This window comes from Orycteropus afer, unplaced genomic scaffold (genome assembly GCF_000298275.1).
Source record: "Orycteropus afer afer isolate SDZICR_OR568_19922 unplaced genomic scaffold, OryAfe1.0 scaffold00051, whole genome shotgun sequence".
Lineage (NCBI taxonomy): Eukaryota > Metazoa > Chordata > Mammalia > Tubulidentata > Orycteropodidae > Orycteropus > Orycteropus afer.
The window spans coordinates 6,168,677-6,184,599 of NW_006921638.1; the positions used below are offsets into that span (position 1 = coordinate 6,168,677).

Here is a 15,923-nt window from a genome sequence, read left to right on the forward strand (position 1 = left end):
GAACACTTGATTGTACTCATGAGGAACCTGTACACAGATTAGGAGGCTGTCGTTTGAACAGCAAAAGGGGATACTGCATGGTTCAAAATCAAGGGAGTGTGTCAAGGTTGTGTCCTTTCACCATCCTTATTCAACTTGTATACTGAGCAAATCTGAGAAGCTGGATAATATGAAGAAGAACATGGCATCAGGGTTGGAGGAAGACTTATTAACAACCTGCGATATGCAGATGACACAGCCTTGCTTGCTGAAAGTGAGGATGACTTAAACACTTACTGATGAAGATTGAAGACTACAGTCTTCAGTGTGAATTAAACCAAAAACACCAAACTCACTGCCATCAAGTCAGATCTAACTCATAACGACCCCTCCTTGGGTTTCTGAGGCAGTATCACTACAAAAGTAGATTACCCAACCTTCCTTCTGAGGAGTGTCTTATGGGTTCGAACCACCAGCCTTCTAGTTAACAGTCAAATGCCTTAGGCACTACACCACCAGAGCTCCCAGAGGATTACACCAGAGGATTACACCTCAATATAAAGAAAACAAAAAATCCTCACAACTGGTCCAACTTCACAGTGGATGGGGAAGAGTGAAGTTGTCAAGGACTTCATATTACTTGGTTCTATAATCAACACCAATGGAAGCAGCAGTCAAGATGTCAGACATTGTATTGCATTGGGCAGATCTGCTGCAGAAGACCTCTTTCAAGTGATGGAGAGCAAAGATGTCTCCTTGAAGACTGAGGTGCACCTAACCTAAGCCATGGTATTTTCAGTCGCCTCTTACACATGTGAGAGCTGGACAATGAATAAGGAAGACTGAAGAAGAGTTGATCCTTTTGAGTTGTGGTGTTGGAGAAGAATGCTAAGAGTACCATGGTCTGCTAAAAGGACTAACAAATCTTTCCTGGAAGAACTGCAGCTGGAATGCTCCTTGGAAGCGATAATGGCCAGACTTCATCTCACCTACTTTGGTCATGTTGTCAGAAGGAACCATTCCCTGGAGAGGGATATCATACTTGGTAAAGTAGAGGGTCAACGAAGAAGGTGAAGGCCCTCAATGAAATGGATAGAAGCAGTAGCTGCTCAGGTATAGCAAGAATCATGAGGGTGGCACAAGACCAGGCAGTGTTTTGTTCTGCTGTGCATACGGTCGCTATGAGTCAGAGATTACTTGACAGCACCCAACAACAACAACGACAACTATGACTGTGGAGTTATCTATTTCTCTTTTCAATTTTGTTAAATTTTGATTTATGTATTTTGGGGCTCTTTCATTGTGTGCATACATGTTTATTAGGGTTATGTCTTCTTGTTCAATTGACCCTTTAATCATTACATAATGTCCTTCCTTGCCTTTTATACTGGGTTTTACCTTAAAATCTGTAATTTTTAAAGAAATTAATATTGCCACTCCTGCTCTTTTTTATTACTGAATGAATGGGTCTGGTGTGCTGCTCTTTTTGTTTGACAGCACTTAGACACTCACCATCTGTCTCCTGGTAGATGTGATACCAATTAAAAAAAAAAAAAAACTCACTGCCATCAAGTCGATTCTGACTCAACCCGACTCCAACTCTCTTTGGGTTTCAGAGACAGTAAATCTTTACGGAAGTAGATTGTTCAGTCTTCCTTCTGCAGAGTGGCTGGTGGGTTTGAACCACCAGCCTTCTGGTTAGCATTCAAATGCCTTAGGTACTACACCACCAGAGCTCCTTGGTGGGTGTGATACAGGATGAGAATGTGTGCACAGTTGTGTGTTAACTGTTCTTATAGAGCAGTTAAGGGTAGGTTGGGCTGGTACTGGCCATCATCTATTGCTGCAGAAGCAGGTGGTGTCCCTCACCCAGCAGATGGGGCTTCAGGAAGTAGGGATGTGGTTCAGTCATATGGACGTGGTTGGTTTCTGGTCACCAGCTACAGGTGTGAGTGCCTGTGCAGAGCTCAGCAAATGGAGCCAATTATCTGGTTTCTGCCCTAATCAGAGCAAAAATTCAAAATGGCTGCTCTGTTAGGCCAGTTAATAGTTCATGTCTCCGTTTGTCTCCTTATTCACTGTGTTGATTTAGTTTCTTCTTTTAGTTTAATGTTTGATCTATTTCTTTACCCTATTCTTCAACGCTCAGGGTTCCAAGATTTCATCTATATCTATTTCATTTGGTTTCTCATTTCTTTTTTGTTAAGTGTCTGGGTAGCTTGACTGCCTGTTTTCCCATTTTGCCATAGGTCCCTCCGGGACCATGTTATTTTCAGTTTTGTTGGCTGTGATATCTACCACATGCCTTACATATAGAAAGACCTGGAAATAATTGTTGAATAAACATGGAAGTCACTATTCCTAGCTTTGGAAAAAAAAACTATATTTTACTAGTTGTAAAGCTTGGGCCTTGGAGTTCTCATGCTGCACTAGTATTTTTACCCTGCTTGAATATTAGCTCACATTCAGTACTACTACTACTCACTGCCATTGAGTCAATTAGACTCATAGTGACCCTTCTTGGGTTTCCAAGGCAGTATCTCTATGGAAGTAGATTGCTCAGTCTTCCCTCCAAGGATGTCTTAATTCCAGAACTAATAATTAGAAATAATAAAATTAACAATTCCTTACGAAAGTACTAAGGATAATCGTGGAATAGGATCGCAAAATAAAAATAAAAATAGAATATAAATTCAGATAATTAAACAGAAATTTTTAAATATCAGCCTTTAGTAATTCATTATTAGATTGTCAGAGAGTCTACCTGTGTACTGGACATAACATGTGCTATAGCAATATATTATAAGTGGCTGAATAAATAAATGAATTTTTGTTGATTAAAGAATTTGAAATAATATTCTAAAAATCTCCAGGGGAGAAATTATGAGTAGGAGAAGTTAGACTAAAATCAATACGTATTTCCTCCTAAAACATAAGAAAATTAAGGATTTCTTCACCACCTTTCAACTTAGAAATTTTGAGGACCCAGGAATTCTTACAACTTTTAAAGAACTGTTTTATTTCTGATATAGCATTATGTAATATAAATGATAATTTTTTCATTGGTTTTTGTTTTATTTAGTAATAACCATTTATAGCATAGTGTCATATATTATACTTGAAAGTAAGCTACGGACTTTTCTTTATGAAAGATTGAATATAGAAAAGCTCACCAAAGTACTAGGCTTGCTAAAAATCTAAGCCTAGACTTTTGAGGAGTTCATGTAGGTACAGAAGTTGGATTAGAAAGTGGGCTGGAAGATGGGAACTCACAGATCTTTGGAAGGAAAAGAGATCTCAGTGAAAGCTATTGGTCTCAGCATGACATGGAAAAGCTGGTTGGAAAGTCACTGTCTCTTCTAGCCAGTTACAGTTTTTTTTTTTTTTAAAAAGAAGTAGAACTTTTTATTCAAATGAAAACTTATGAAAATATCAATACATATAAATATACAAAGGTTAAGCTGTGTTGGTTGAAACAAGGTTCCAGGTATGTAGGAGCAAAACCCCAGCTCCCTTGAGCCTCTTCTCTCTCCCAGTGATGTCTAGGGAACACATTCTTGAAAGAATCTGGTCTATAGTTATAAAATCCCTGTGGATCCAATGTAGCCTAATCAGTGGTCAGATGTTAAACATTAATTTTTAATAAGGAAGCATTTTCCTCAGGCTTACAAAGATGGAAAGTTATTTTAAGGAATTTTTTTCTTACCCTTTACCAGAAAAGAGCACTTTACCAATGACTTTAGCAGCTCGAAGAATTGTACCACTTATTTGGAATTTTTCCCTTGACCTTCTTGGATGCTGTCCTTGTGTTTTTTAGCTCTTAGATGTGGTCTCTCAGCTAGCCAGACAGAATCTGCGACTGCTGGTCCTAGGCCGGAAGCACATGCTCAGGCAGTGTTCCCGGTGGAAAAAGGATGAGATGGAAAAAGTGCAAAAGCAAGCAAGCTGTTTCTTTGCTGACAATATGTAAGTATGGAAGGTAAATTACACTAGGATCCAGTCATCTGCTAGTTGGTTATTTTGGGTATTTAAAAAATGCATGTGTGTGTGTATATGTGTGTGTGTGTGTGTGTGTGTGTGTGTGTATATCCAACCTCATTCCAAAGAAAAGACTTGAGGCAACTTACAGAAATATAGCTTCTATAGCAGGATAAACTCAAATAGATGAAGAAACCAGAGAAAAGCAGAAATGGGAGGAAGATAAAGTTAGACATGAGATTAGTAAACAGAATGCATGCCATAGATTCCTAAATCAATCAGTCATCAAATGAATTCATCAAACCTTCTGTGTTCTGGAGAAACAGTCGTGAACAAGACAAAGTCTCTACCCTCTTGGGACTTACGGTAAAAAGGTAAATAAATAGTTAATGTAATTTCAGACAGTGATCAGTGCTAGGAAGACAATAAAGCAGAGGAAGTAGAAAAGGAGGGATTTTGTAGGGGGTGGGTCAGATGGTAGTGGATAGAGCAATCAGGAAAGATGATGCTGATGGGATAGAGTGAGCCATTTGAGAGAATGGGAGGGGAAGACATCCCAGGTAGAGGGAATAGCAGTGTTCAAAAAGCCTTGAGGCAGGAGTGATCTTGGCACATTTGAGGAACAGGAAGAAAGCCAGTGTGAATAAGGTGTAGCTGTAAGAAGAGGAGAGCAGTACGATGTGAAGTCAGAGAAGGGCAAACCAAAAAACCAAACTCACTGCCCTCAAGTTGGATCCGACTCATAACGACCCCTCCTTGGGTTTCCAATGCAGTATCACTACAGAAGTAGATTGCCCAAACTTCCTTCCAAGGAGTGCCTGGTGCGTTTGAACTGCCAGCCTTCTAGTTAGCAGTCACATGCCTTAGGCACTAAACCACCAGAGCTCATAGAGAGAAGGCAGGAACCTTATTACAGAGCACCTCATGGGCCTTCTAAGCAGGCAAGGGGCCTGGATTTTATTCTCAACATAAAGAGAAAGTTGCTGTGAGCTACATATTTGACCCTGAACTTCCCTGGAAACCAAAGGAACATGGAAAACATGGTTAATAACAAATTTAGTGTCCATAAAATTTTGTTTAAATAAAGCTAGTCAGGAGGAGCACACAGATATCAACAACACAGATCAACTTTTAACATGCATTTAGTTTTTCATATTGTTTATGCTGAGAAAAGCTTGTTTCCAACTCTGCACAGATAGTGTGTGTGCCTCATACCCCAAGTCTAGTTTTCATTAGTTTGAATGTGATAACTTCACGATTTGTAAGCATTCCCCAAATCATTTATTGTTAAAAGGTAAAATGGCTTTCATGCATGAAACAAGAAGCTAATCCTTCATCCAGACTCCAAACCAGGTCCTTTTTTTCACTTTATGTTGTTGTTGTTGTTGTTGTTGTCTGCCGTTGAGTTAGCTATGTCTTTTTATTTTATTTATTCAGGGGAGGGGTGCTTTCATTTCTCTAAGAGTAGAATGCAATAGGAACGCTTTTTCTCAAATCACTTTAGGCAACATTGGATTGATACTGGGAGAACAGGCTTGGAAATTAGTCTATCCAGGTTCAGATCACTGCCACTTCCTATCTGGGATGATGTCTCCATTTCTTCATACAATAATCCCCATGGGATTGTTATGGGTATTAGATAATACATACAAATACACATTGCCATCGAATCAATTCCAATGCATAGCATCCCTGTAGGACAGAGTAGAACTGCCCCATAGGGTTTCTAAGGCTGTAATCTTTACAGAAGCAGATTGCACAGCTTTCTCCTGTGGAGTAGCTGGTGGGTTCACTGCCATCTTTCTGGTTAGCGACCACCACAAGGATCCCTCTTGTGTGAGAGCAAAGGAAGAAAATCCAAAGGCAAGTTTTTACAGAAAAATACACTGGCTCCTGTTAAAATATGGCTTGCCAAGAAAGTATCATCTGCCTTAGTAGTATTTTGGAGATACATACATACATACATACATATATATAATTTTTTTTATTTTTGGGTGAGGGAAGGGGAAGAAAGATGTGCTCTGCAGTGGATGTGGTAAATATGAAAATTTCCCTAGGAACACAGAGAACTAACTTTTGAATGTGAAGAGAGAATTGTTAGAATCCTTCATTGCAGCGGCAAACCCAGTTGAGTGTTAGAGCACCATCCATTAGCATTCCCTCCCATCAGCATTCCATCTGTGTTCTAGACAGTATGGCCTACCCACTAGGGATTTCCAAATGAGTCATAAATATCGCTCCAATCATGTCTGTCAAGCATTGAGAGCACCTCTGGATTAAATAGGAGAATAAAAGGCATGGACAAAAACACTTCTCTGCCTCCTCAGGGCTTTGCTTGATTGTGTCCTTTCTCTGTGCCTGCCTCAGCTCGGAGGATGATCCATTCCTTCTGTATGCCACACTGCACTCGGGGAACCACTGCAAGTTTATCACAAAAGACCTGATGCGGGACCACAAAGCTTGTCTGCCTGATGCCAAGACCCAACGCCTGTTCTTTAAATGGCAGCAAGGACATCAGCTGGCAATTATTAATAGGTTTCTAGGATCAAAAATAACCTTTCAGGTATGTTATCTGTTCTCTGCATAATGTCCACAGAGTAAAGTAATAGTAAGAATGTGGCATAGTAAAATAATGCTAAAGCTAAACGAAGATTCTGAATGTTTTTTTTTCCTTGATTTTAGTTTGGTATTTGGAAATAGGCAGTTCCTAGAAACAGAGTCTCTGCCATGTCAAAAGTTTTCATAGGCAAACCCCAGATGAATTGGCATATTGAAAACATCTGGAATGTCATTAATTGTGATTTCAATTATGTCATCAGTCACATGACTTCCCATATGTGGTTTTTATTTCCCAGTTTATGTTCAGTAGCTCATAATTGCTTATCCTTGATTGTTTGTCATATTTCTACTTTCCTAAGTAACTCCTTTTCCCTGTTTAATCCAGTTCTGCTGCATGGGTCTCAGTTGAGTTCTCTTTTGATTTCAGTTTGTTGTTATTGCCATTGAATTGACTCTGACTCATGGTGACCATATATGACAGAGTAGAACTGCCCCATAGGGTTTCCTAGGCTGTTATCTTATGGAAAATATCACCAGGTCTTTTCTTCTGTGGAATGGCTAGAGGATTTGAACTGCTGGCCTTTTTGGTTTACAGCTGGGTGCTTAACCATTGTGTAACCAGGGCTCCTTTATTCTGTTGTTTTTTTGTGCCATTGAGACAATTCCAACTTATAGCAGCAATCCTATATGACACCCATATAGGGAAACCCATAAGGTTTCCTAGACTGTAATCTTTACAAAAGCAGGTCACCAGGTCTTTCTCCCAGAGAGCAGCTAGTGGGTTTGAACCACCAACCTTTTGGTTATAAAGTGGCCACCGGAGTGCCTTCATTTTTGTTTAAACTTGTTGCTATTGATTCCTACTCATATTCTAGTTTAAATCAAGCCCATTTTCCACTGAGTTTATTCCAACCCGTGGTGACACTATACAGTGGAGTAGAACTGCCCCATAGGGTTTCCAAGGCTGTAATCTTTATGGAAGCAAACTGCTACATCTTTCTCCTGTGGAGTGGCTTGTGGGTTTGAACAGTCACCTTTTGGTTAGCAGGCACCACAAAGATGTCTCTTGTGTGAGAGCAAAGGAAGAAAATCCAGAGGCAAGTTAGTACAGAAAAATACAATGGCCCCTGTTAATATATGGTTCAGTGGTCAAAAAATATGCAACAGATTTATAGGAAATATGGTACCAAATGATACCCCAGGGATGCACTCAGTAAAATTAGGGCAGGAAAGACTGTGGGAAACAGGATAACTGACATGGTTTCTTCAACAGCAACCAAAAAAATTGAAAGAAAAATAGTTGTTAAAAGGAAATCCCTAGAGTGAAAGAAAATGAAGAAATATTTCAGTCAGTCACAATGTAATAACTTTATTTCAATTCTGATTCAAGCAAACTGTAAAATATATACACACATAATAAAAGATGAAATGTAAAGAGTAGAAATTTATGTTGTTACGGAATTATCATAAATTTTTAAATGTAATAATAGTATTGATGTTACATTTAAAAATAAGAGTCCTTATCTTTTAGAAATACTTATAAAAGTGTTTATAAGTATTTGTAAAAGAAATGATACAATACCTGGGATTTGCTTCAAAATATTCTTGGCTGTGGGAAGGGGTAAGGAAGTGGGTAGTAAATAAGATTAACCGTGAGTTTATAATGGTTGAAGCTGGATGAGTACATGCGAGTTCATTATACTGTTTCTCTACTTTTTTTTTTTTTTTTTAGCCATTTCGTTTTGTGTGACTTTGTGGCTGTTTCTCTACTTTCATATATTTGAAATTTTTCTCTGTATGTTTTTTTCTCACACACACAAAATCAATGAAGGCAACAAAAGGAATTCTGCATCCTATAAATGCAATGCTCCTCTAAAGAGACCTTAACTTTAAAAATGAAACAAAAAAGAAGGAACTTTTAATACTAGGGTTCATCTTTGCAGAGCTAATGCTCTTTAAAATCCGTTACAAAGTAAGTGAGGAAATACGCCTCTGAAGTAAAGGAGAAGTTGACAGAAGAGAAAGGGAAATGGCCAGGTAACCCAATGGTGTTATTATTCTCAATGTCTGGTTCCCTTTTTAATTCAACAGCATATTCTCAGCTATGACACAGTGGTGCAAACAACTGGAGACTCATGGCATATACCATATGATGAAGATCTGGTGGAAAGATCCTCCTATGAAGTGCCAAACAAATGGCTTTGCCTTCACCGGAAGATGTGAAGACTCTTACCCTCTATACTAAGTTTGTGTTTGGGGCCCTCCTGGTTGGCAGCAGAGCTCTTAAGTTGATGCCTGTCTAGGGCATTGCCTATGTCCTGAAGACTAAAGGATTCTGTTAACACTGTTTGGTCCAGTTGGTCTGTATGTCAATAAATTGATTTTTCAGTTAAATGAGATACAGTTGCATGTTTTCCCCTAACATTTGTTTTCAAACATTTATCATAGTTGGGAAACTCAGTGCAGAGTGAAGCCTACATTTCCCCTATTGGACCATTTATTCCACTTGATCAGGAAACACATAGTGCTCCTGATACCCATTTTGCTACTCTGGCCTCACCTTCCAGGGCCATTAAAGCAAAACCAGTCCATCTGGCTCTGGGCTACTCATGTTTCTAAACCCCTTTTCCATCTCTGGCACCCTGTCATTCTCTACATGTCATCTCCTGCCCACACTGAAGGGTCCTCTGTGATAAACTGGTCAAGATACCAAAGACTGAACAGTGACTTTTAGTTACTTGCCACCCAGTGATTTGGGTTGGGGGAAAGGGAGCAGTTCCTTCTCTTTAGACTACAGTCATTTCTTTGTCCTTGCATAATCCCTCTTCTGTATTGGTTTATTTTTTATATGCTATTAATTTTCTTTTCATCTTGACTTAAGTTTAGTAAAATTATTATTAGTTGCTTTTCTGTTTTACTTCCTTGCTAACCGGCTCACACTTGACTGTGCCCTTGATTTCAGCTCAAAATAGTCATACTTGCAACCCTTTATGACAGTTCTTTCCTTGACCACGCTCTCTTCTGAATCCTTTCAGTCTTTATTCCCTGATGCATTTTGCCCAGAGAAAACCTCCCTCAATGTCTCTCCATTTTGGGGGCCTTATCTACTTGACTAGGAACTCTGGTAGCATAGTGCCTAAGGCACTTGACTGCTAACCAGAAGGCTGGTGGTTCAAACCCACCAGCCACTCCTCGGAAGGAAGGTTGGGCAATCTACTTCCATAGTGATACTGCCTTGGAAACCCAAGGAGGGGTCGCTGTGAGTCGGGGCCAACTCCACAGCACATAACAACAGCATCTACTTGACTTAGCTGTAGTCATCTGATATATCCCTTTCTTGTTGCTCAACACAGCATGCCCTCCTTGTTCAGATCATTAACCAGAACACTGCCTTCTAGTTTAGCAGAAATTTTACCTATTTAAGTTAGAAAATTCATTGAGGGCATAAACTTTGTTGTTTGTATATCTGACATATCTCACGTGCCAAGTACAATGTATGGAGCAGAGTTGGCATTTGATCCATATTAATTACATTGAATCAGAAAGGGTGTATGTTGTGGTTACCTAGTGCTGCTCTGACAAGAATATACCACAAATGAGATGGCCTTAACAAACAGGAGTTTATTCTTATAATTTGGAGGCTCTAAGTCCAAGTTCAAAGTGCCAGGCTCTAAGGGCTAGGTGAAAGCCCCTCAGCCTTGGGCTTCACCTCTGCCTCCAGCTCCCAGCCCATTGGAGCTAGAGGATTTTCTTCACTCAGACAGCTGCTGGCTGCTGAGGTTGCCAAGCCCAAGGTTGACAAGTAAAAAGGCACATTCCTAATGTTACCAAACAACACGGCAGGCCATTAACTTAAGTCCATTGTAAGTCCCAAGGTCGACAGAGCATAGCAGGCTGCTGAGCAATGACACGGCTACATCCAGGGTCCAAGCGTGCCATAAACTAGAGAACATTCCCAAGGTTCCTCCTTATATACAGGAAGCAGACCACGTCCCAAAGGCAGCTACTCAGCTTCTTGTGGTAGATCCCACCATGGAGTTGATCGCCAGTCTTATCTCATCATCATATTCCAGCTGGTGGAATAACTACCACCAGCTGCCCAGCCACTCAATCAGGCCCAGCCAAGTTGACGCACAAACATAACCACCACAGTGGACCTTAGAAGGTGGTGAACGTCTACAGAAAATAGAGGAAATTATAGAAAATCCCACCAGTATTTCTTAATTTAGAGAATTTTTGTTTACATGAGTGTGGATTAATAAATTTAAGCAAACTTCCTTATCTCAAATCCTCAAATAATAAAGCATTGTTTAAAAATTGTATCATGATATATAATTCAGACATGCAGAACATAGCAAAGAGTTTAGTAACAAATATATATTAAATACCCAGCATTAGGCCTAGAATACTGTTAATAAAGTTATACATCCTATATATCCCTTCCTTAAAAAAGTAACGACTTTCCTAAGTTTTGTGGTTATCATTTTCTTGTTTTCAAGGTTATGTTGTACACATACATATCCCTAAATGTTGTATGGTACAAATGACAAGATTCTTGGATTTCTATGACTGGTATCATTCTCTTCGTATTCTGTGATTTGCTTTGTGCTTTTGCTGAATATTATGTTTTTCAAATTCATCCACATTGTGTATATTTGTACCTTATTTTCATTGTTATATAGTATTCAGTTTATTTATTCCAATTCATGTATTCATTTTTCTGTCAATAGGCAATCAGATTTTGTTCTTACTTCATGTAGATGGTACAATCTTTAGCACGTTTTCTTATACAAATGTATATACTCTTATACTAACAGTAGAATTCAGAGCTGTTTTCAGATAGCCAAAAACTGGTTCTAACCCAAGCATCCATCAAAAAGATAATAAATAGAGAAGCTAATATATTCATCTCAGTGGAAAGCTACTCATCAGGATAACAAATCAGACATTTGAAGTCACATATGAAATCTGAATAGCATATAAAAAATTAGTTACAAATGACTACACACTGTATGCTTTAATTTTCAAGAACAGGCAAAACTAATCTATAGTCTTAAAAACATCAGAATAGTGATGATTGCCTAAGGAAAAGTACAACTGAACTTTTCTGAGGTGATGGAAAATTCTATATATTGATCTGGGTGATGGTAACAGGTGTATGTGTACAAAATCCATCACAATAAACACTTATAATTGATGCATTTACTTTTATGACAATATAACTTATATTAGTATAAGAAAGAATTGTTTATGTGAAATAACCCCATCATTTACATAAAATGGATGCACGTATCTTAGTTATCTAGTGCTGCTATAGCAGAAGTACCAGAAGTGGGTGGCCTTAATGAACAGAAGTTTATTTTCTCATGATGAGATGCTATGAGTCCAAATTCAGGGCCCTGATCTCAGGGGAAGGCTTTCTGTCTCTGTTGGCTCTCGGGGAAGGTCCTTGTCTCTTCAGCTTCTCTTCCTCGGTTCCTTGGCAGTCTTCGTGTGGCATGGCATCTGTCTTTGTACGGCATGGCATCTGTCTTCATGTGGCATAACATCTGTCTTCCCTCATCTGGGCTTGCTTGCTTCTGTACCTGTGTCTGCTCTTTTAATATCCCAATAGTGATTGGTTTAAGACATGCCACACACTGTACCTTATTAGCATAACAAAGAAAACCCTACTCCCAAATGGTATTACATCCACAGATGTAGGGATTCAGATTTACAACACAGTTTTGGGGGGACACAATTCAGTCCCTAACAACATGTATTTAAGTAGGTTTATATTATGAACAGGAGCTCTGGTAGCATAGTGCCTAAGGCACTTGACTGCTCACCAGAAGGCTGGCGGTTCAAACCCACCAGCCACTCCTCGGAAGGAAGGTTGGGCAGTCCTACTTCCGTAGTGATACTGCCTCGGAAACCCAAGGAGGGGTCGCTATGAGTCAGGGCCAACTCAACGGCAAACAACAACAACAACATATTATGAACAGAGAGAAGCCTGCATCACAGAATGATTAACAGTGGTATCTGGGATGGTGAAATTGTAAGCAATACTTATGTTGTTCTTGGTATTTGCTATATTGTGTGAAAAATAATTTGCAGCTATTAATTGGGAAGGGGAGTTATGATAGAGGGCAGGCAGTTATAGTACAATCCAGGAAAAATAGAAATGTTTCATTATATATTGCTTATCTGTTAACTAGCTTCACCACTAAACCAGAGAGCACTCCAGGAAAGAGTCTGATAAATTTGTACCATTCAATGATGCTGAGATTCAGAAAACTCAATTAAATCTGCTTATTTTCTAAATTTCAGGGACTCCATACTTAGAAAACTGTTTTCAGCAAGAATTTATTTCAAAGCCACCCTCTGAATTGATGAAGTGTGCCTTTTTTTTTTTTTTTAAGGAAGTATTCTGTTTTTAAAAAAAAAAAAAAACTTAAAAGCATTTGTTAAGCTTAGCTAAAAGCTTTCATGCCACTTCCTCACAAGAAGCACATAGAGGTGGGGCAGGATACAAGAAGAATTGTAAAAGTTTAGAGCAAGGTTGAACGTTGGAGAACATAAGTTCATCACTCTCATTTAATAAAAGTAGGAGCAGACCCAGAATGATGAAGTGGTTCCCCTGGATCCCACAGCTAGTTAGCACAGACACTTCAACCATTACCCACCTCTTCTGATTTCTAGTCAAATATTCTTTCTTCTACTAGACATGTGACTTAGCTTAGAGTGATTCATAAAAACTCAAACCAACTTGGAGAGCATCTAGTTAGAAAGTTTGTTGTCAGCCACTTAAGAGAAAGGAAAGAAAGAAAGAAAAGGAACAAGGGAGAACCGTTCTAAGTTTCCAGATGGCTCACTGATGTAGAGAATTGTGGTAGGGACATGACAACATTATTTTGAATTTTTCAATACTGTTGTTGTCATGTGCCCTTGAGTCAGACCCGACCCATAGCGACCCCTCCTTGGGTTTCCAGGGCAGTATCACTGCTTGGGAGCTCCGGTAGCATAGTGGCTAAGACACTTGCCTGCTAACCAGACGGCTGGCGGTTCAAACCCACCAGCCACTCCTCGGAAGGAAGGTTGGGCAATCCTACTTCCGTAGTGATACTGCCTCGGAAACCCAAGGAGGGGTCGCTATGAGTCGGGGCCGACTCGACGGCACATAACAACAACAACAACAACAATCACTACGGAAGTAGATTGCCCCATCTTCCTTTCGGGGAGCGGCTGGTGGGTTTGAACCGCCAGCCTTCTGGTTAGCAGTCAAGTGCCTTAGCCACTACACTACCAGAGCTCCCTTTTCAATACTGTTCAGTATCAAAACCCCAGTGTCTGCTCAAGGTAAAGTGAAGTGCATCTGTTCTTTGCCTAGCAATGGTGGGAACAATTCTGGGGCTGCTCAGAGGAAATTCTAGTGACACAATGACCTTGGGGAGTACCGGGGTTCTCTGTACTTGGGCTGTTCATTTTCATTCTGATCACCTGAATAACAAAAGCTACCAGTCAAAGAGGAGCCAAGAGACAATGAGAAGAAAGAATTTATTTCAAAGCTACTCTCTGAATTGATAAAGTGTGCCTTCGCAGCAGTCAATTATGTAAGATAAAGGCTTTGAAAGGGTATAAATTCTTCAACTTTAAATATTTCTAAAATGCTTTATGTTTCTCTCTCTCATTCTCCTGGAATTTTTTCTGATTTCTAGTCAAATATTCTTTCTTCCTCCTGGTATTCTCAGTCACAGTGCAAGACGGAATCTCAAAAGACAAGCATGAGCTTATTCTCCTTTGATACCAACTCGCCTGAGGTGTTCTTCCTATTACTTATTTTTCTCTTCAAGTTCGCACTTAAATGTCATTACTGCTTCCTTGGTCCTGTAGCAGGTTTCTCACTTTATTAAACTGCCCCAAGGTACCATAAAAAGGAGGTCTGGTGGCTCAGTGGTTAAGGCATTTGTCTGCTAACTAGAAGTTTGATGGTTCAAACCCACCAGCCACTCTACAAGAGGAAAAACGAGGCAATCTACAGCTTTAGAAACCCTATGGGGCAGTTATACTCTGTCCTAAGGGTCACTATGAGTCTGAATTAACTCAGTGGCAGTGGGTTTAAGGTATTATAAAATGCATCATGTGTTTGCATTCAATCCCTTTTTCCTTGATACCTCCTTTCTGAAACACGAATGGTCCATCACTGTGAATCTTCATTTGCTAAAAATCCAAATTATCAGGAATGGAGGGCAAAATTAAATGGAGTCCAGGTCTGGAATTTTGCCCACCCTTTGGCAATTTAGGATCCACAGAGTGAAAAACATCAAAAGGAGCCCTGTGGGGATGACCACAGGGCTGGAAAGGAGTATGGAAACACAGAGCACTGTGATAAAAAGACAGTATTTAGATTTGGGTGTTCTTTCAGGGCTGGAACTTAAACAGGGAAGAGTTTTAAGTAAGAGGAATGAAGCAGCTGGTGGAGCCACCTATAGCCCATAAGGTGGAAGTAGGAATGCTAGATAAAATATAGGATGCCTGGGTAAATTTTAATTTCAGATAAACAATAATTAGTATAAATATGTCCTAAATATTGTAGGACATACTGAAAATATTTGTAGTTTATCTGGAGTTCAAATTTAACTGGGTGACCTGTATTTTTATTTGCTAAATCTGGCCATCTCAGGTGGGAGTTACATGGAAGAGTAAGGGGTAGTGGTGAATGAGGCATCCATATTGCCCAGCAGTTGTGCAGGAGGCAGGAGAAGAGTAATAAGTGAGTAAAAGGCCTCTGGAACGGGCAGAAAGGAGAGAGGACAGGGTTTCCCTTGCCCTTCCCAAGCAAATTCCTTGAGTCTAAATATATAAATGGAAGACGTTCTCTTCAAAGACCTACTGGAGGAAGCCATAAAAAATAGTGGGGTGAAAGAAAGTACAAGAGGCAGGAACACAGATGAGTGTCATAAAGCTTTCATCTTTATTTTATGCTGCTTCAAGATTCCCTGAAGTCCACTCTGCCAAAGTTGTTCATTTTCAGTATTTGATCTGACTGAATGTGCTTCCAGTTGATGTTGTTGTTAGTTGCCATTGAGTCGGCTCCAGTTGTTGTTGTTAAGTGTCTTCGAGTTGGCTCTGACTCATGGTACCCTGTGTACAACATAGGCGTGCTTCCAGAGACCCTACATATACAAGTAGGAATTGAAATAAACAGGAAGACAATGATCTAGTCACTGGTGGCAGCTAAAAATTGTTTTGCTACCAGAAAACCCTCATACACTCTTACCAAGTATTTTAAGTTATTGAGATAACCATGATTATTTTCTCTAAATAGCAGATGGGAGCTCTGGTAGCATAGTGGCTAAGACACTTGCCTGCTAACCAGACGGCTGGCGGTTCAAACCCACCAGCCACTCCTTGGAAGGAAGATGGGG

General features: G+C 39.7%; 1 protein-coding gene across 1 annotated transcript in view; it reads left to right on the forward strand.

The window, feature by feature from the left end:
* Window positions 1-8,739, forward strand: part of PRORP (protein only RNase P catalytic subunit) — a 239,271-nt gene extending 230,532 nt beyond the window's left edge. Inside the window, exons 5-7 of the mRNA XM_007938546.2 lie at window positions 3,797-3,945; window positions 6,325-6,520; window positions 8,608-8,739. Coding sequence (XP_007936737.1) covers window positions 3,797-3,945; window positions 6,325-6,520; window positions 8,608-8,739 — 477 coding nt within the window. The remainder of the gene's footprint in view (window positions 1-3,796; window positions 3,946-6,324; window positions 6,521-8,607) is intronic.
* Window positions 8,740-15,923: the final 7,184 nt, after the last annotated feature.